Source organism: Dermochelys coriacea, chromosome 2, assembly GCF_009764565.3.
Source record: "Dermochelys coriacea isolate rDerCor1 chromosome 2, rDerCor1.pri.v4, whole genome shotgun sequence".
Classification (NCBI taxonomy): domain Eukaryota; kingdom Metazoa; phylum Chordata; order Testudines; family Dermochelyidae; genus Dermochelys; species Dermochelys coriacea.
In genome coordinates, this window is record NC_050069.1 from 263794474 (window position 1) to 263816793 (window position 22320).

Below are 22320 nucleotides of genomic sequence, written 5' to 3' on the forward strand. Positions count from 1 at the left end.
TGCTAATAACCCTGGAATATGCCTCCAGAAGCCTAAGCGTTAGACACGAATCAGTGCACCACAATTCTGGATATGGATAATGGTCATGGGGAGCCAATACAGCAAACCTAAGAAATGAAGTTACCCTCATGTACAACAAGCTCTGCTTTGCACAAGACCTCCCCTCCTGCATTTTTGGCAATGCAGGTATAGACACCACCATCTTCTGAGGCAACATCTTCCAGGATCAAAGAGTATGTTGTGCCTTCTTTCACTTGATGGATCCTATTGTTGTCAGTCAACAAGGAATTATCCTGGAAGAATGAGACACTACTTCAGTATTAAAGTGCCAGGATGAAATAGGTACTGGTATACTGCAAGGATTTAGATCCGTGATATTCAGACCACAGTGGTTCAGGAGCCAAATTAGCGATCAACATTACCCAAAACAGCCATACCAGTGTGAATTCATTGTTTCATTTACACTCTTTCTCTCTAGATATTATTCTCACAGCAAATAAGTTAATAATTTAGTGCAAGTTGATGAATTAATTGGTTAATAACATAGTAAAAGCATCCTGATTGGTCAATAATTTAGACTGGTTATAATTAAATCACAGAGCGTTTTAATATCATGTGCTGCAAAGAGGTGCAGGAGACACATTAAAGAGCCTCTTGTGGCTGGCAAGCCTTAGTCTGAGTATTACTGATTTAGGTAGAACAACAGTAGCTAAAATGGAGATCTACTGTGCACTTAGAATATAGAAGTTGCTTATATTTCAGAGAAAATTTTCTATGCCCTGGTACTGATGCTTTGTTTTCAATAGCAACTTGGACAGAGTAAACCCAGTACAGATAAAATAAGAATGAACTCAAACCTTTGCCTAAAAATCTAAATCTGAAGCCTTTTTTTTTTAATTCCCAACTTCTCAGTTTTAGCCAAGACCAAAAGTAGAAATACCACAAAAAAGTGGAGGTCTCAGTATTTTCCATTCATTATCAAGTAGTAATAGAAGTCTCATAATACAGGCTTTTTGTGTGAGATTTCCAGCTCAATTTCAAGACCAAAGAAGTCTGAATAAGCAGGCGTTTAGTGGTTAGAGTAGAAGGTTAGGAATCGAGACTCCTAGGTTCTATTTCTTATTCTGACACTAGGCTCCTTTGTTCCCATGGTCTGACCCAGTCTGGCAATTCCTATATTCCTATATTTGCATTATTCTTTAATTGACTTAACAATCAGAAGTTTTAACTGTGGAGGTTCATCACTTCTTTGTCTGCAAATAAGATCAGCCATTCTCGGCCCAACAATAAATACAGGAAGCTATTTGAGCCTATTATGGCTGAGAAAAAAGTCCCCATGGCCAACCGTTTTCTAATTTCTCCGTTGTTAATTTCTCCACACCCCATTCCTTTCTGTTGCACTCATCCACTATGGGAAACATCTTCTACTTACCTTATACCATGCAATAGTAGGCTGAGGATTTCCTTCAATAATCGCATGAAATTTGGCAAGCTCCCCAGACTGAACCTGCACATCCTCAATGGTCACTTGCATATATGGAGGGCCTGGGGAGACAAAAAGGTTTACATTGCTTAAAAGAGAATTCAGTTTTGTTAGAATCAAGCTGGGGCTCAACAAATGGGAGTTATGGTTACATTTTGTGAGATGCTCAAAGTATTACCAACTCAAGATGCCCCAAAAGTCATGTGAGTGGCTTAAAACCATGAGATTTTAAAGATAATACATCAGCACTTCTTTTTATTGGCTTTTGACCCTTTGGGCTTCACATTTTCAAGCTCACCTGAGCTGGAGCTTTAAGAACACCACCAAATATTGTGATAAATTTGCAACCATTGGCAAAACAATGAGACAACCATGGGAACTGAGACAGAAGGGTAAAACGATGCAATTTCTTACTTGCTGCGTTCTTCTCCTCTGCTTTATAAACGCAGGTTCTTTCTGTGGTCTCAATATAAATTTGACTCTGGACATCCCAGACCATGTCTGCCCCTTCTCTTCTACACCAGTCTGCTCCCTCTGTGACTGCTGATGTTCTTTTCACATAAACCAAGAGGCAGAGTCATTACTCAGACATCCTTCACCTCAGACAGTAATAAGTAGGATCTATAAAGCAACTTAAACAGACCAGGCCACAGCATCCTCAGATGCCTCCCATTCACTAACTCACTGCTCATAATGATATCTTAAAAGACATCCCCACCAGCTGGAGTATAGAATAATAGTAATTATAGCCAAGTGGTGCTACTATTATTCACTGATCATGGACATTTTAGGATATAAATTATGGCAGAGAAAAACCCTGCTTTGTTTTGTCCTTGGCACAAACCTAACCAGCTACAACATAAATGTGTTTGGAAACTCTAGCTGCTCTGTACTCCCTGCAATGTGCATTCATGTCTCCAAAAACAAGCAATGAATTTCACACACATGAAACAGAAGGGATAATACAGCCGTTTAGGATTATATCCTGCCATTGTTCTGGGTGTTTAACTACCAGTAAGTTCAATATTTACTTAAAACCGATTACAGAATAGTTTTGATTTGGAGACTTAATTACTCTCCATGTAGTGTACTTTAAAGATAGTGCTAAACCCCAGTAACAGTAATGGGGGATTCGATTATTAGAAATATCTATACTATCTAGTTGGGTTTGTGATGACCAGGAGAACCTCATGGTAAATTGCTTGTTTGGTGTGAAGACTGAGATCTCTCAAGACATCTGGATAGACTTATTTGCAGTACTGGGGCAGAGCTAGTGGTCATGGTACATGTAGGTACCAATGACAAAGGGAAAGATAGGAGGAGAGGACTTGGAGGCCAAATTTAGGCTGTCTCCTGCAGCTCCCATTAGCCAGGAACGGCGAAGCACGGCCACTGGGAGCTGCAGGGGGCCGTGCCTGCCCATGGTCAACATAAACAAAATGTCTTGCAGCCCGCAAGTGGATTACCCTGATGGGCTGCATGCCAAAGGTTGCCGACCCCTGCTCTATAGCCTACTAAAGAGGAGAGGATAGATGTTAATAAAGAACAGGTAGGAACTGAAGAGAAAGTCAAACAAAAACAGTCCCATTCAATTACATTGCACGAAGGCAGATAACTAAATATTGACAACTTTTATAAGTGCTTGTTTACAAATGCTAAATGTTTAAATACTAAGATGGATGAACTTGAATGCCTCATATTAAATGAATATATTGATATAACAGGCATCACATAAGTTTGGTGAAACTAAGATAATCAATGGAACACAATAATATCAGGGTGCAAAATATATAGGAATGGTAGGGTTGGTCACACTGGTGGGGAAGTGTCAAATATAGTAAAAACATAGTAAAAATCTTAAATGAATCAAACTGTACCACAGAACCTCTATGAATACAAATTCCATGCTTGAATAATTATAGCATGTCCATAGGAACATACTACTGACCAGGATGATGACAGTGATTGTGAAATGCTCAGGGAGATTAAGGAAGCTACAAAAACAGAAACCCCAGTAATAATGGGAGATTTGAATTACCCCCATATTGTCTATACATGTCACCTCAGGAAGGATGCAGAGATAAAAATTTTAGACACCATTAATGATTGCTTCGTGGAGCAGCAAATCCTAGAACCCACAAGGGGAGAGGCAATTCTTGATTCAGTCTTAAGTGGTGCACAGGATCTGATCCAAGAGGTGAATATACCTGAATCACTCAGTAATATCAACCATAATGTAATTAAATTTAACATCCTTGCAGGGAGAAAAATACCAAAGAAACCCACCACAGCCGTATTTAACTTCAAAAAGGAGAACTACACAAAAATGAGGAAGCCAGTAAAATAGAAACTAAAAGAAACAGTCACAAGAGTGAAATGCCTACAAGATGCATGTAAACTGTTTTAAAACACCATGATAGAGGCTCAAACTATATGTATACCCAAAATGAAAAAAAAAAAGTCAGAGGATCAAAAAAATGACACTGGGTCTAACCAAGAGAGTAAAAGAGGTGAGTAGAGGCAAAAAGGCATCCTTTAATAACTGAAAGTCAAATCCGACTGAGAAAAACAGAAAGGCGCATAAACTCTTGCAAGTATAAACACATAATTAGGCAGGCCAAAAAAAGAATTTGAAGAACAACTAGCAAAAGACACAAAAACGAACAGCAATTTTTTAAATTAAGATAAGGCTGTTGCAGAGAAGCTAAATGAATTTTTTGCGTGAGTCTTCAATGCAGAGGATATGTGGAAGATTCCCACATCTGAGCCATTCTTTTTAGGTGATAAATCTGAGGAACTGTCCCACATGGAGGTGTCAACAGAGGAGGTTTTGGAACAAATTGATATATTAAACAGTAATAAATCACAAGGACCAGATGGTATTCACCCAAGAATTCTGAAGGAATTCAGATATGAAATTGCAGAACTACTAACTGTGTTTTGTAACGTATGCTTAAACCAGACTCTGTACCAGATGACTACAGGATAGCTAATGTAATTCTTATTTTAAAAAAAGACTCCAGAGGTGTTCCTAGCATGCTGGTAAACCTAACTTCAGTACTAGGCAAATTGGTTGAAATTATAGTAAAGAACAAAATTATCACACATATATGAATACTGTTTGTTGGAGAAGAGTCAACATGGATTTTGTAAAAGGAAATCATGCCTCATCAATCTATTACAATTCTTTCAGGGAATCAACAAACATGGACAAGGGTGATCCAGTTGACATTGTGTACATGGACTTTCAGAAAGCCTTTGACAAGGTCCCTCACCAAAGGCTTATAAGCAAACAGTCATGGGATAAGAGGGAAGGACCTCTCGTGGATCAGTAACTGGTTAGAAGACAGCAAACAAAGGGTAGGAATAGATGTTCAGTTTTCAGAATGGAGAGGGGCAAATAGTGGGGTCCCCCAGGGGTCTATACTGGGACTCATACTGTTCAACATATTAATAAATGGAAAAGGGGGTGAACAGCAAGGTGGCAAAATTTGCACATGATACAAAATTACTCAAGATAGTTGACTCCAAAGCTGATTGTGAAGAGTTACAAAGTCACTAAACTCGGTCACTGGGCGACAAAATGGCTGGTGAAATTCAATGTTTGTAAGTGAAAAGAAATGCACATTGGAAAACATCATCCCAACTATACATACAAAATAATGAATTCTGAATTAGCTGTAACCCCTCAAAAAAGAGGGCATGAAGTCAACAAACTAACAGAATCTTGTCAACTATTAGAAAAGGGATAAATCATAAAACAGAAAACATTGTGATAGGCCTCTGTATAAATCCATAGTACAGCCACACCTTGAATACTGCGTGCAGCTCTGGTCACCCAATCTTGAAAAAGATCTGTTAGAATTGGAGAAGGTACAGAGAAGGGCAACAAAAATGATTACAGGTAAGGAACAACTTCCAGATGAGGAGAGATTAAAAAACTGGGACTGTTTAGTTTAGAAAAGAGATGGGGGGAGGGGGAGATAGGACAGAGGTCTATAAAATCATGAATGATGTGGAGACAGTGAATGAGGACATGTAATTTACTCCTTCACATACCACATGAACCAGGGTTCACCTGATGAAATCAATAGGCTGCAGTTTTAAAACAAAAAAGTAATTACTTCACACGATGCACAATCAACCTGTAGAACTTGTTGCCAGGGGATGTTGTGGAGGCCAAAAGTATAACTGGGTTCAAAAAAGAGTGAGAGAAGTTCAAGGAAGATGGGTCCAACAATGGCTATTAGCAGAGATGGTCAGGGATGCAACCCCATGCTCTGGATGTCCCTCCACCTGGGACTGCCAGAAACTGGGACTGGATGACTGGGAGTGGATCACTCAATAATTGCCCTGTTGTGTTCATTGCCTGTAAAGCATCTGACACTAGCCACTGTTGGAAGACAGGATACTGGGCTAGATGGTCTGACCCAGTATGGCCGTTCTCATGTTAAATCTACTCAAGTCAGTTAAAGCTACCAGCTAAAACATTCAAGAGAACTGGATTGTAGGGCAGCTTTTTCAAGGACAAAGACACATTCAGAATTCCAGTCAACACTTTGAGCGTCATGATGTTTATGCTTACCTGGTAATGGGAATAGTGCGTTCCTGACCTCCTGCAGCTCCAGCAGTTGTTTCTTTTCGGGGAGTGGTTGCGCTTGACTTTGTTTCACTCAGTTTCTCATCTGGAATTTTCCCAGTGCTTTCTTGCACTTCACCTGAAAGTGAAAACAGGACCTGTTAGACTAGTTACATAGGACAACATGGCTGAAAACAAGAGTTGAGATCAATTTCTGCTCTGAGTTCCAGTAGAACAACAGACTTCAGTGGGATTCAATCACCATAACTAAGAGGAGAATTTGGCCCTTTTCAGAGGACTATGTGAAACGAAGTGTTCTCAGTGAAATAAAAATTATCGATGTTAGAATATGGCTGACTGGGCAAAAGCATCAGGATTTTAGTTGTGAGGAAACACTCAGGCATGAATAGGAAAGGTACAAAGAAAATTTAAATAGGAATGAAAAAAACCTCAGCATGTGTGAAGCAAACAAGTTGATCAATTACATACATTCAAGGAAAAGAGTTGACTGAGTTTGTCTTCCAGCTTGCAGATTGAATTAAAATGACAAATTTTGGCTCTGTTGATAAATTTCAGTGCTTCCATTATTAGGGTACACCAACAATTACTGGACTGATTGTCAACTCACACTGGTGTAAATCAGAAGTAGCTCCAATGAAGTCAATAGGGTTATACTAATGTAAAACCAGTGCAAGGGAGATAAAAATCAGGCCTTAATATGTGCTACTACTGTAAAGATGGCCTAGTTCTGTCGTCAAACCTTTAACACTGTTATAACTCCATTGACTTCAATGGAAGTTCTCCTCATTTACACAGCTATGAGTGGGACCAGAATCAGGTTCAGAATCTCTTTTACAGAAATATTACGAAATGAAAAGATGGGTGGGTTCTTTAACCAAACTGTTTCCTCCAAAATGGGCTTGATATTCTATTCCAGAAAGAACTAATTACCTTGTGATACGTACCATCAGGGTTACCTATAAGGGTGAAGAATGCCATTTCCTGTGCAATGTAAGTGTGCAAAATGCAGAGGAAGAGAAGCATTGTCATTCTTTGGTAGGGTGACTGGGAGATCATTAGTGATGGCTTGTATTGGAAAGAGAAGTGACTTTTCCTAGTAAGCTAATTGGGCAGCTTTACTTGAGAGCACTGTTATATAATGACATCCAACAAAAGACCACAGTTCACCGATGAGTAGGAGCTTCATTCAACGATTTCTTACTAACTGTGCTATTGAAATATTTGCCTTCTTGTTCTTATTCAAAAGCAGGTGATCAAAGGGATACATGTCAAGATAATAAGCCTCTATTTTTAAAAAACACATACCCATGTTAATAATGTCTTAAGTTATTGAAAATGAAAGAACTTTAAAAATACTAAATTTACTTTTTCACCTTTGTATGCTGCTGGTTTCCTTTTTTGCACTTCCCTGAGCTACTGTCAAGGAACTAAACTATTCTGTTTCACTTTCTGCTTACAGTCATTTTCTGGTTCTCCTACACTGGCAGAATGCTATTGTTTTGGGTTTCCAACACTGCAGAGAAAAAACTTTGAATAAATAGCACCCAAACTTTTTCATGTAATTTATTTTGTTTTGAATCCATGAAATGTTTGCATGCTCATTATGTTGTGTAACAAAATATTTTTTTAACAAAATCTAGATTTGGGGGCCGAAAGGTACTTGACAGTGTCCCTTTAAAACCACACTGGATTAAGAACAATAATTTGACTTGACACAAAATGACAATGGGTTAGAAAAAACGGTTCTCTAGTTATTATGGCAGCTAGTAAAGATGAAGAATGAAAGGGCTGTAGTATTCACCAGGCTCTTTACGAGATTTAAGAAGTGAAATGTATTTCCCATTTTTTAAAAATAACATACAATAACACAAATTTTGAAGTTCTCTTTTCAAGACATACATTGACTCTAGTTATACAGAGCATTATTTTTACTCATGAAAAAAAATGCCCAAAATTATATTAAGGTTACAATGTAAATCGAATGTAAATGAATCCTTAATACCCTTATAGCCTAAAAAGTCTGCAGCACTTAGCCAAGGAATGTCAAGTAGAAAGACTTGAATCACCATGTTGTTTATGATATGCAGTAAACATAAACAAACATCATATTCAGGGTCTAAAATTCAAGATGACCCCACGCTAAAACCCCAGACATGGAACCATCCCCCATCCATGAACTTTGGGGACATTCAAAGTCCAAACTCAGCTTCAGATCCAAATTTGCCAATGTCCCCCACATTTACATCATAAGCCCTGGTATTATTTACATCATGATACCCCCACAATTTGTGGTGTCTGAATTTTGTGTCTTGGACCCATCTCTGTTTAGAACACAAAGAAATATAGAATTGAGAAGAGCTTCATTTTTTGGTCTTGGCAACATTTGTGTCTAATATCCACGTGACATTTCCCAAACTCAATCCAAACCTACCATGACCTCCAGCACTTTGGGTTTGCGTGCTAACTTCATGAACTATCACAGGATGTCTATTTTCTGTATCTGAAGCTGTGGACTCAAGAATGCCAAAGCCACCAGCCTTTCCTCTCGTACTTGGAGGAAGAGTCACATGCACTGATGTGGAATCCACGAGTTTCTTCAGGGCTATCCTTATCTCCTTGTCTGCACGTTCAAGTGAGGCCCGGACAGAATTCTCCAGCTCTGACTGTGGTGAGACCTCTCCTACAGACAAGAAGAATAGCTTTTCTCTCTTCAGAATAAAAAAAAAAGTTCAGTATCGATCGACCCACAATGTAATTTGGAGCAAACATTTGCATTCAAGTTTTTTCCCCCCTTCTGCAGTAGAGAATGTGCAAATGTTTATTTCCAGAAAGATCGAGTCTAGCTAGACTTCACAATGAATGTCCAGTAGACTCTGCTCATCCTGCTGCAAATGGCTTAACACATTATGTACACTCGCATCTTCTCACCAGATGCGACGGAATTTAGGTGATACATAGTGGTGGAGGTGACCAAACTGATGATTCAACCTAGGAAGCATGAGTGAGAGGAAAACCACACAGTATTAAGTTCATCAGATCAATAGAAGGAACCCTGGTTTGACCTACTGTGCTAACATGGTGTTTTATGCAACAAAACTGAAGTTATTATTTTAAATGAAAGCTATAAAAATTGTTTCTTGCATGGAGAGAAAAAAAGGAGTGAATAGGTTACAGGATGATTTATGCATTGAGAGAGAAGAGGAAGGAGAGATGTAAGGGTATGTGTCAATGTCGTTACCCCATCACACTAAGAGGGGCATGGCTGGGGGAGCATATGGAACTGTCCCCAATACAATATTTTGATTATTTCTTAGCTTGTGATATCACATTTTATGTTACCATTTGCCTCAGGGAAACCTGAGAGGAGCAGTGGGCTTTGCACTAAGGGACATCTGAGAGTTATTTTTATTTTATTTTTATTAGATATGTTTCTAAAGCAACATGGCTGTGCAGCACACTGCAGGGGATGGGCAGTACCGAGGGGCAGCATAGGACTTAAGGGAGGCTCTGTGGAGGAGCAGTCCTTCAGAAGAAATATAGAGTCTCTCTGTTACTGGTGGCTGGTCTACTAGATTATTTGCTGAGTGGCAGCAGAGTACAGAGGAAGACATGGTGCCTGGCTCAAGAAGCTCACAGGCTAGAAAGATAGGCCGAAGGTAAAAATTTCTGAAAATAGCCAATATTTTTCTCACTCATTTAAACTGGTTCTCAAGCCCAAGGCTCAGTTTCTGAGCAATAGCTAAGTACATAGTAGAGTTTCCCTTCACAGTCACAGCACAATCAGTATCTAACTCAGTTTAAATCTATGAGATTTTATGGGTATGACAAGCTGTACAAGTGTTTCCAAGGTATAAAAAAAGGGACAGGCTCCTCCACCCCCCAGGTATCTGTCAGAGGTCGGTCAATGAACCCAGGAGAAGGCTAGACACTGTCCCTGCAATTTGACCCCCATTTTGTAAGGCACACTAGCATGTCTCAAGTGTAAAATGAACAATGCAAACCAATGATAATTTGTTCCATGCTAAGGTTGCCTAACAGTCTTTATTAGAGCCATCCATTTTCAGTTGCTCATAACTTTGTTATTCTAAATATACTTCCCACCTTTTAAAAAATTCTATTCCTATGAAACTGGTGCTCCTGTGAAAAAGAGTAATTTACAGGCAGGCCAGGCACCAATCCTGATTGGTCACTACACAATGTAGACCTTACACAGAATGATCTATAAATGACAGAAGAGCCAATCCTACAAGCCCACTAGAGTCAATGTGTAAGGACTGCTTTCAGATCAGGGTGAGAGAAAGAGAGAGAGTGTGCTCATGCATGAAGTAGGAAATACGATTACTAGTTTTATCAGACCAGCAAATATTTTTACCAATAAATATGACTCCTGTGGAATGGAGAAAAAATTAACTTTGTTAAGAGCAAGATGGTCATATCACTAGTATCAATAGCTCTTTACCGCTAATGGACTGTACCAAGTGTCCACCTCCATACAGAGTCCCCGCTGGAAAATGTCATTTTCTTCAGTCTATCTTTTCCTGTGAATTTCTCCTTGCTTCATTCACGGGGAGTTCCAGGCTCAAAAATGGTTTTATTTCCCCCAACCCATGAATTTAATTATTCAGGCGTGCGGACGTGTTTTATTTCATATTCACAGAAGAAGAAGCACTGCAGCTTTTGTTCTGATTCTGCTCCCTTCCCCTCTTACAGAAAATCATTAGGGCACATGAACTTTACACACAAACCCCAGGGAGAAAAAAGGCAGGTCCCACCTTGGCTCAGCCTTCTTTGATGGTGTCACCTCTTAATTTCTTTTTAATTTTCTTCATGTGAATATAGCGGTAATGAAAGGTGCTAGACCTGCAAACCTGGAGACTGAAGCTCTCTGTTTATCCACAGGACAGTCAAGCTTCCCTTGATTGCATACCATACTGCCCCAGCTGTGTGCATTAATACTGATCTGGAAGCACCATTTCTGAGACTACCCACCAATTAGTGTAATGTTGGTTTCAGCACCCACCTGTAAGTGAACTGTTATGAAATGAGTGGAATATACTTAGTGGTGAACACTGTCCCTTTAGGAGAAAATTTACTCCGATTTAAGTAGGATTAATTTCACAAGGATAATTAAACATGATCAGACATAAACAATGGACACTGTAGACAAAATATACCCAATTCTTCAGCAGGACAAGCTTAAATCTTATTACTTTACTGCTGTGTTAGCTCAAGGGATAGCTTGAGTGTTGTCCCTAATGCAATTTCAATGCACATGCAAAAGTGTCTAGCTCCTGTTAAATGGTGCTTTAAACTTAAGCTAACTGGCCTAAGATATTGGTTGAAACATGAGAGCTGCTGACTAGTAATGCAGTGGGAACTCATCTATTCTGTGTTGCTAATACAAACACTGCGCAGCGTGAGTGTTCTGCAGTGTGACTGCTCTCACTTGAGCAAGGCTGACCCAAGAGAGAAAAGGAGTACTTGTGGCACCTTAGAGACTAACAAATTTATTTGAGCATAAGCTTTCGTGAGCTCACAAAAGCTTATGCTCAAATAAATTTGTTAGTCTCTAGGGTGCCACAAGTACTCCTTTTCTTTTTTGCAAATACAGACTAACACGGCTGCTACTCTGTGATCCAAGAGAGTTCACTCTCATGCACATAACCAGAGCTAACAATGCAGTGAAGACAAACTCTTAGTGCACCTTCTATTTTCCGGTTGTAAAATCCTGAACTATTGATTGTAAATCTTAAACGTGATGTGTCCCTTTCAGTGCCCTGTACATTTAACCTGATAAGGAACGGCAGTAGCTCAAACATGTTGAAATTCAAATTCAACTCAGAGAAGCCCCTGAGATGCTGACACAACGTTCCCAAAAATTCTTCACTTCACAAAACAGGCTCTCTCACAATATTTCAACACTTTTCCAACTCAAGTGCAGTAGCCCTGAAATACATGAGTGCAGTTGGGGTCCCAACTAACTCCAACTGATGTTCATGGGCTCTCATTGACTTCAAGAGAGAGCCAGTTACCATGAAGAAGCAAAAACACATAAGCAAGTGAAATCAATGATAGCTGATGCAAGACATTTATTGATACGAACTTGAGCATCTAATAACATATCTTGACTTAGATTTATTTTAGTTTTTTGCCTCTCAAACAAACTGAAGTTTCCACCTTTTTCACACCCTTTTGCCTGTGGGAATTACAGTAAAACATTCTTTGTGTTAATTTTAATACAGTGTTATGTCTTCATCTACAGGAAATAAAGCCCCACACATATCCTTAGTTATCTACAAATTTTAAATCACTTACAAGCATACTTTTTAACCTCTAGGAAAATACTTTGAAAATAAACGTAAAGGACTTTTAATAATTTCTTCATTTTTTTAAAATAGAGTACCATGATAGGATTTTTAATTCCTTTTTCACTTATATTTTTTGTTTAAATTTCCAAAGAAAATGTAAACAGATGTTATTTACTTTTGGTTGATCATCAGAAATACAAGTATTTCTTTGCTACAACCATTTGAAATGCAACTCTACTTCATTAACAAAGTCATTACTAAGCAAAAACCAGGTCAAGAGAAAATTAATAACTCCACATTCCGTTGTATATCTTGACAGACCTAGATCTCTATTTTATTTCTGCTTAACGATGGCTACGGGCCAAATTCTTTTCACAGTTGCATCTGTGTAAGTTTGACTTCAGTGGAGTTATTCTGGATTTACATCAGAGTAACTGAGATCAGAATATGGCCCAATAAAACAGAAATATTTTCAGTTCAGAAATATTTCGTCCCCTTGTATGTCTGTTACTCTCCAATGTACAGGAGTATAATATTTCTCATAAGTGAAGAACTAATATATAGCCATTGTATAGCTTAAATATAAAAGATACAGTATAAACCAATGAGGTGTTATTGAAAAAATGATAGTACCATAAAAGAAGTTTTATTTCTTTCACCACCTGTAGTCACTGAGAAATTTTAAAACTTCAAAAATTTAGTGCACATCTGTATACAAAATATACCCTTTAGATACTGAAATGAAAAAGAACGTTAAATTACTGAATTAATTTTAGCCATTACATGTTCCAGGTTCAGCTCTTGAAACAAGAATTGTAATTTTTGTGAAGGCACCTTTTTAAAGTTAGCTGTACCTTTTCTTAGGCAGTGCTCTGCAGAACACTGGATCAAGTTTCACATATTATCTAGTTAGGCAACATCAAGACTGAAAACACTGGCATGTGATGTTCTAAGAGAAAACTCACTTAATCCTCTTTAAGTTGATTAGCAAGCAAACTGTCTCTTAGCATTCTTGTAACATCCTTGTCTGTACCATCCAGATAAAAATTATTGTGGTTTTTTTAGCAACATTACTGTGCGACTCAACTTACAAAAGGTTTTGTTTCTTTTTCTCATATCTTCTATCACATAGACAATGTCAGACACCCAGGGCCAATTCCTGGTCCTATTGGTATGTTTACACTGCATTTAGAAACTAGTGACTGGTCCGTGACAGCTGACTCAGGTTTGTGGGGCTCAGGCTAAAGTGCTGTTTAACTGCAGTGTAGATATTCAGGCTCTGGCTGGAGACCAGGTTCTACAAGTCTGTGAGGTGAGAGGGTCCCAGAGGTCAGGCAAGCCCGAATGTCTACACTGCAGTTAAACAGCAGCTTAGCCTGAACCCTGAGTCAGCTGGCACAGGCCAGGGGTGGGTTTCTTATTGCAGTGTAGACATATCCATTGAGAACAATCGCAAACTTTAACTGACTTCAAGTGGGACAAGAACCTAGCTGTAAGGACTCAGTCTCATCAAGGGACTGAGCACCTTCCGAAAGTGCTATGCAACACCAATTTTCACTGAAGCTAGTGAGAGCTCAGGTTGCTCACCACCTCTCAGAGGCACTCAGCACCTTGCAGAATTATACCCTTACTGGATTAGCCATCATCATGCATTTGAGATCTCTGTGTCAAAGTTCTAAAGAAACACAACTGTCTATGATAAAGGGTGACCTCTACAACATAGCTAAACCAAAGTGGCTACAGTATAATGGTACATCTTGCACTGGCAGTGTATTCAAATGGCACAGTACACTAAAACCCCATAAACAAGTTATTTCTTGAAAAAGGTTTTAATTGTATTAGTACTCCTGCAATTTTAATATGGCTCATGGGTACATTTTCATTAGGAGATTAGGAAATTTTAATCACTAATGCACTGGTGGCGAAGCTTAACCATTAACATGTACAGGAGACCTAATTAACCATTCTACTCACATAGTAATTACTCATTTATGAAATAATTTATTTGTGGTTCTACACGTTTTTAATCTGGATTGTAGATATTGTATTAGCCTGTCCATTCCTTTAATCAATACTCTTTTAAGTGTAGATAATGCAAACATCTATCATAATTTAGGATGATTTATAGCGTTACTGAACTTGAATAAAGCATGCAGAACCATAGAAACCCATACATCTTAAAAGATTAACAAAAAGTAGTTGATTAACAATGGTGGCCTTTTTAATAAAGGTGGAACGTAGTTGTACTCAGATTGGGCTCTGTTGAAGTCAATGGGAGTTTTGCCATTGACTTTGGTAGGGTCAGAATTTCACCCAAATTTTTCAGCAGTCTCTTAAGTCAGTAGTGTTGCCTAATAAGTGTAGTACCTTCTGTAGGTTTCACTTTCTGGAAAAATATAATAATAATTTAAACAGATTACACAATCTGAAAGGTTTATGAACACATTTTTGGTAGAGCTAATTTGTCTCATCAGCATTTAGTAAAAGTAAAGCAGTGCAACTATTTTGCTGGCTGTCTGGCATGTACAGTGACAGAAGATATGCTTAAATGAAACTACCCTACCTTCTCTTGATGGCTGGAAGGTATTGCCAAGATGAGATACCTTAAATGTCTCACCACTGAATGACTTCTCAAGTCTGAGAGCTGAAGTAATTTTTAAACTCTTGAAGAAAAATGTGCTTGCTTATTTATATTTTTATCACAAGTAAGAAGAGGCAGGGTCACTGTAAGTCTATTGAACCTGCCTCTCACCACTTCTCAATGGAATGATATGTTTTCACCAGGATCAATTATAAACTGAACGGATGGAAGTGTTCCCTTTAAGACTGGAAAAGCTCTACATACCACGATCTATATGTTTTCCTTAAGGTATTTTTATTTTAGGTGTTTCCCTATAATTCTCACCACCAATTTCACCCGCCCTAGAATGTTTTTCTTGGTTTGTGTATGTATTTTTTAATTTAATTTTAAGAATGCTGCTTGTATCTGCTCAGCTCTGGGAGGGGTCTTCCGTGCTGATGTGCAACATAACAGGCTCGCCGATAGTTCCATAGCTGAGGGTTCTTGTGGAAACTTCAGTTTTAAAGCTGGACTGTCCGTTGTCCGCTGAGAGCTGAACTCCGGTACAGAAAGACGGTTTCACTTGGAAGGAAGGTCCAGGTGAGGCTGCTGGCACTGCTGCATGCACACCAGGAGCGGCTGCTGCGGTGCATGTCTCACTCACATGGAAAGAAATGTTAGAGGGACCCACGGACTGCACTCCTGTTACTCTGGATGCTGACATGAACATTCCTTCAGGACGGTGCTCCTTGAACTTGCTGAAAAAGCTTTGCCTTGGTTTAGGAACAGGTCTCCTGAGATTTAGCAACACAGGCTTCCCCACCGTCGGTTCATTAATTTCTGTCTGGAGCACAGAGATCTCACAGGGTTTGTCTTCTGTGTAGTTTTGATCATCACATCCATAGGTCTCACCTTCTTCAGGAAAATAATCTTCAAGGTCTTCCAGAGTTAGCACTTTTCCATTGTGGGTCAGAATTTTGGGGTCTCGGTTGCCAATGTCATCTGTCTCTAGCTCATCAATTATAACAGTATCTTCCTCTGAAAGATCCTCATCTTGTACTGTATCAGGTACTCCTCCTTCAGCAGTCCATGACGTATCTAACTCATCAGCTTCTTCCTTAACCCCTCGGCTCATTGGTGAAGGTGGAAGTTCAGGCTCACCTGCATCAGCTGTCTCCAAGCTAAAGACAAAGGGTTCACCCACACAGGCAAGCAGTGGGGAAGTAGTTTCTGAAACATCGTCATTACTTGCTTCCTGCATGCAGCTCTTTCCATCAGTCCCATAGTCAATGAATGAACTACTTCCTAACTGTTCAGACCCACACTGAGAACTTATATCTTCTTCACTGTTGACTGGAGCTCCTTCCTGGTCAGCTCCATATGCAAGGGTTGGGATGTCGACATCTGAAAGATTGTCTCTAGGCAGGGAAGACTTGGCCTGCTCCACTAATTTATTGTTGGAGTTGTTTGTGTTTGGGTCATCTTCAGAGGAACGCCTAGGTCTTGGGTCAGGCATAGTGAATGTCAATACTCCTGAGTCATCTTTTTCTGGCTTTGCTGGGGAAGCTCCTCTTTTCTTCGTAGGCTTGGGTGATTTTTTCACCTTGAATTCAATGATTTCCTCCACTTCGACCCATTTGGGTTTTTGTTCTTCCACCTTGGTTTCTATGACAAGAGGTCTAGCTGCCGCTCCTTGTCTGTCCTCTGGCTCTGTCACAAAGAACATAGGGATGACAGTCTTCTGTGTGGCCTCCAGCTCATGCCTGTGTACAGGCTGCCTGACCTTTGTTACATAAACTGGCTCTGGGGTCAGCAGCTCTGATCTTGGAGAGCGGGAGAGAGAGTAACCTGAAGGAGGACGGGCGGGAGACATCTTTCGCTTTTGCCTTGGGGTCTTCACCACAGTTGTTATCGTTTCCTCTCTGATGACAAAAATGGTTGAAATGGAGTTTGCGTGAAGCCAAAAATCGTTCTGGGATCCACACTCCCTCAGCACATGCCCATTGTGGACAAAGCCACCCAGGTGGGGTTAGTTTTGTGAGCACTCAATTTTGTGAGCATTTAAGTTTCAGAGGGACACACACAAACTCAACTCACTTTCAGAATCAGGTTTTCTGTCAAGAGAGCTCTGCACTGTCCCTTCCAAATGGTTTCCAAATCCATTAACACTTGGAATGCACAGAAGCATGTTGGGTAAGTCCAGCTAAGGAGCTCTCTTTTAGATGCCTGCTATATTGCATGCTGCTTCACTGACTATTATCAATGATTTTCTTGGAACAGGAACAGTGTTACTTTTCAGTCATATAGCAATTTCATCCAAAGATTCCCAAAGACACTCAAGGAGTTCAACCCATTCTCCCTGATCCAGTCTCCTTGGGTGAAATCCTGGAGCCAGTGAAGTCAATGACAAAAATACCATTGACTTCAATGGGTCAGGAATTCACCTCTTATTTATAAACATATTCTCTCTTTTTGTAGGTTAAAATGAATGGTCACAAAGAAAGGGTTTGTTTACCTATCAATCAACAGCATGGAGCACAGACCTGCATTTTCACACACACATAAAAGCAGTGTTAGAAGATCATTAAGCACATGGGGAAAGCCAAGAAAGGAAAGACAGTTGAAATATTTCCTGAAGAAGCTATTCATGCCAAGACATTAGTATTCCCTCTTGCTATAAGTGTGTGTGTGTGTGTGTGTGTGTGTGTGTGTGCATGCGTGTGTGTGTGTGCATTTATTTTTCTCTTTATTTTTACAGTAAAAATGATGATGGGCTAGCATACTGCACGGAACCTGATCCTACCCTCAGTGTGAGTTTTACCGAAGAAGTACAGGATCAGGCTCATAATGCATGTTCACTATTTCTCAGAATAATTCTACAGGCTTTGCTGTAGGTCTGGTGAGGTGCCCGGAACAACAGGGACTTCTGCACATTGAGGTCTACATTATCTGCACTTGGATACATACACACTGATGTCAATGGGATGCACCTATCCCAGGGCAGAATTTGACCTTAAATATGCTGCAGCACAGATTGGGATAAATGTCTGCTTCCCCAGACTTCTCAAACAAATAAGTCCTTTTCCCCTGACTATTTCCTGTAGACATAACATTGAAAAAGCCATAAGGAAAGGCACATGTAAAAATGTACATTTCAAATAGCACAACAGCCTGGGTTTAAAGAGTCTCATCCCCAAATTTAGAGGTGGCTGGTCCAGGGGAAACAGAAGAGGCAAAGCCAAGTTTGTTTTTCACTGAGCTACAGCCTCTAGCATCAAGTGCAGAGCCAGAGGCCGAAAGGGAAGCAACCGAAAGATCATTAAAGAGGACTGGACCCAGGAAGGAATGAGTATGAATTAATATTTCCAGCCTCAATCCCCAGCTCCACATGGCAGTTCCACGCCTCAGTCTATAGCCCCAGCAAGATGGGCCTGCCATCCACAGAACATTCCTTGCACAGGAAATCCTCCTACTTCCTCCACCCTTTCCATAGGTTGTTCTGCACAGGGAGATGGGAAAGGATCAAGGACTCTCCACTAAGAGAACTTCTTCTGCTCTTGTTTGGCCAGGACGGGGACTTAAAGATTCAGAGATCTGATCTACTTCTCTCTTCTAGCATCACCCTATCATGATGTGACTCCAGCACCTCCTTCCATGAGAATGTGCCCATGCCAGTATCACCCTCTCTTACTGAGTCTATATTTCATTGCAGCATTAGCCTCTTCCATTGAGAATGTGCCTATCCCCGTACTTACACCTCTCACATTGAAATGATCTCACCCAGCAGCACACTCTCTCACTGAGAGTCTCTCCCCAGCCTCAGCACCACTACCCATCTCACCATGCCTAAAGCTACTTCTCATGCTGGGATTTTCTGCTACCAGCCAGAGGTCACCAGCCTTCACTGTTGGAGAGTCTTTAAGGTCTACATTGTATGTGCATAATTCTCATCAATGCCAATCAAAGTTACGTGTGAAAATCTCTGGCAACTGAGTTGAGATTTAACCTTTATATACTTGCATTAGATATGGGTTTGAGCCTGAGCAGCAAAGTTAAGACCCACATATGAATCCGCTTGAGGTTTGGGGGTTTGCACAGCTGGGATTTTGGTTCTGTTCTATCTCAAATTTATGCATTAACTTGCTCCATGTTGGTAAAGTTTGAACATTGCTATCCTCATAAATACATACTTAGGGCATGACTCATCTCCCATTGAAGACTTTAGTAATAGTTGGGTCAAGCCCTCAGAGGTTTAAATCAGTACTCTCTGTAGAATTTACTTATCAGGACCTTAGTAATCTGTTTACTGAATGGCACTTTGTGTTTGTTGAATTATATTTAACAAAGTGTATGACTGCTGGAGAGAATTAGAAGACAATTTTAAAAAGAAAAAACTAGAACAAGATTGCTGACATCACCAGATGATTGAGAAGAAATCCAAAACAAAATGCTTTGTCCTTCTGTCTGCTGATTTATTGCAGCAGAGGCTCATAAAGATAAAAGCTTTAAACTTTAAACTGTTGCATGGCCTGACCCCGAGCAACCCCTGGAAGAGCAACAAGGACTCATTTTCTTTGGCTTCTTCTGAATCTGTTCTCTAAAACTGTGTCTTGCATAATCTTTAGCTAACCCACTTGTATTTTACACACAGCACCCAACAATTTGGTACAGACAGTAACGCCAGGGGTTCTGCTCTTTGCAGAAGTAAAACTTTTTCACCACTGCCCAAAGAGCCCAATCTAGCTGCCACTGAGGTCAAAGGAAAACAGCAAAAGGCAGCACCTCTTCCCCACTTTACCCTTGTCTGCTGATTGGCTATTTAGTTTGAAAACTCTTAGGTGCCCGGACTTGTTGTCTTACACACCTACATGGAGCCATTGGTACCCAATGTGCTATATAATTGAATAGAAGATTATAAAGAATATACAAGAATTATAAAACAAGTAAAAGGTGGTTTTCAGCTTTTGTTTCTATGTATATTTCAGTTGTTGTTTCATACACTCTCATCATAATTTAACAAAGGTACAAGGAAGTCAATTATTAGTATCTGCTTTCATGTCCAAGCCATGAACTTGCTTCTAACAATGTCATGTCTCATGTTATTGAGCCAGATTCTACCTTCTCAAACTCGTGCAAATTCCATTGACATCAGTGGGATCTGTGCTCATATATCTGAAGGAAGAATTTGGCCCAGACTGAGTCTAAACTCTAGTGTTCCTGCTTTTTGAGAGGGATGGCTACATTTTTCAGGATGTTATATTTCATAACACAAAATACCAAGAAATCGGATGGGATGGGAATGAACACACTTGCACGGCCAACAAACACAGGCTTGTTATTGGATCATGCATAGGCAGCAAGTCAAAACATGACTGTTAAAAAAAAAGCACTTACATGATGATGGTTTTCTTGGGCACTTTAGTCTCTTGTTCAGTGACTACAAAGAAAACAGTATGAACAGCATGGGGTTAAAGAAAGGCAAAAGCTGAAATGATTAAATTAACTTTGTTAAGTTAATCAAGAGAAACTTGAGTGGAAAAATGCACATATCATCCCATCCGTGCTTTCTGTGGTTATCTGCAGTGATATCCTTGGTGTCTCTGATCAGTACTGGGGATTCCTAGTGTGGCGTATTTTTTCCCACCTTGATATCCTGGCATTTGTCTTTGGAAAATCAAAAAGTCTGCAAGCTACCATGTGAGAGATCAAAATATGTCTCTATAGGGAATATTCAGCAGAGCTGGAATCCTTTAACCTATGATTGTCATGTTTCTGGAAAAGGAGTTTTCCGGACTAAATAATCAGTCAGTTTTTAGGCTTCTGCAAACTGGATTCAAGATCCAAGCTTCTCAAGATGAAAAAAAAAAAGCCCCACAAAATGAGAGTCCATCTATATACCTACAGTATGCATATGTCTGCTCCATCCAAGCATATTAACTCTGTATAGCTCTCTTTCTATGGCCCAATAATATAAACTACTGCTTTAGAGGTGACTACATAAAGATTTCAGATAGGATTTTTTTAAGTTAGAGATTTAATAAAAAAGGAAAAGCAAAGTGGTATAACATTTCAAAAGCTAATAGCGATTTTCATCATTTTTTGTACCAATCTGCTGGTACAGCATCATGACACCATATGAACTAGATTGTATTTAATACACTCTGAACTGCTGACTATAAGTGGGATTTTGCAAAACAAGACCTCAAGCCCCACTCTTTGTTCAGTGACAAGCTAGTGAGCTTCTAAAGGGCTAAGTTTTTCTTTGAATTATATTTCCATCAACCAGCTTAATAAAGCAAATAGCTCCAGCATTGTTGTTATTTAGTTTGTATAATTAAAAAAACACTTAAAAAGTGAACTGCAAAATTTTCATTGTTGTTTTTGAAATAAATCTGTTTCTTGTCCCAAGTCATTATCTCTACAGTAACAGTGGCTGCCATCCAAAAATTAGTTACCAAGAGTTACTACACACCAATATCTGAGATATCACAGATAGTTCCTGTTCAAAATATGAGGGGGAGGGGGGGAAGAGGGAATCTAACTTCTGATACATCTTTTAGCAAATCCTGATTCTTTAAATGGTCACCAACATATCTATAGACTAAAAAATTCAAAATATATTTACATTATAAGATACAATATTCAAAATTTAATTTCACCTTCACTTAACTTACAAGGGCCCTATCCTGCCATTGTGCTAAGTATGGAGATCCCATTGGGGTAAATGAGAATTTTGTGCAGAAGTTGATGTCAATATCTCAGTTGGATATAGAGTTCCATGTTTTCCCTGCTGGAGTGCTAGTTTCACAAATGCCTAAAAAAAGAGAGCAGGTGGCTGTTCCATGCTGTCTTCCAGTTTCTGTTAGGCAAACACAGACAGCCAGATTCTGCTTTCAGTTACACCTAAGGAAAACTAGATTATTTTCATTAAAGTCAATGGAGTTACACTATATTTACACTGGTTTAAATGAGACCAGTGTTGGACCCAGAATTTAGAATTTAGACTGTAGCTATTAAATATAGGAAGAAATTATTTGCAAATGTTTTGTCTTCAAAATTAAATAAAATTTTGAGCCTATATAAATACTTTGTTAGTGACTTGGAAAACTTCTGAAACTATTTAAAATTTGCTTTACATGGAAGTTGGACTGGGCCCTTAAACAGTAGTTTGTTTTTGCATCCAAGTTAGAAATGTTCATAAAATCATGAACCCTTTAAGTCAAGATTCCCAAATAGATAAACAATCGGGATATAACAAAACTAACAGAAATATTCCTCCAGATGGGACCTATTCTTCTCATTTCAATGGGGTTACTCCTGATTAAACCAAAGTAAGCAAATGAGAATCAGATCCAATATATTTATGAAA

The 22320-nt window shown here is 39.3% G+C and overlaps 2 protein-coding genes across 2 annotated transcripts in view; both read right to left on the bottom strand.

The window, feature by feature from the left end:
• OBSCN (obscurin, cytoskeletal calmodulin and titin-interacting RhoGEF) overlaps positions 1-22320 on the bottom strand; it is a 292040-nt gene that overhangs the window by 39125 nt on the left and 230595 nt on the right. The window contains exons 100-104 of the mRNA XM_043509759.1: positions 8521-8763; positions 6069-6201; positions 1898-2034; positions 1433-1545; positions 125-293 (exon numbers count right to left, since the gene is read on the bottom strand). Of these exons, the coding sequence (XP_043365694.1) occupies positions 125-293; positions 1433-1545; positions 1898-2034; positions 6069-6201; positions 8521-8763 (795 nt within the window). The remainder of the gene's footprint in view (positions 1-124; positions 294-1432; positions 1546-1897; positions 2035-6068; positions 6202-8520; positions 8764-22320) is intronic.
• LOC122459071 lies at positions 13723-21041 on the bottom strand. Its single transcript, XM_043509758.1, has 2 exons — positions 20346-21041; positions 13723-16873 (listed from the first exon to the last, which is right to left on the bottom strand). Exon 2 carries the CDS (start codon positions 16822-16824, stop codon positions 15382-15384), a length of 1443 nt encoding a protein of 480 aa, XP_043365693.1. The 5' UTR covers positions 16825-16873; positions 20346-21041; the 3' UTR covers positions 13723-15381.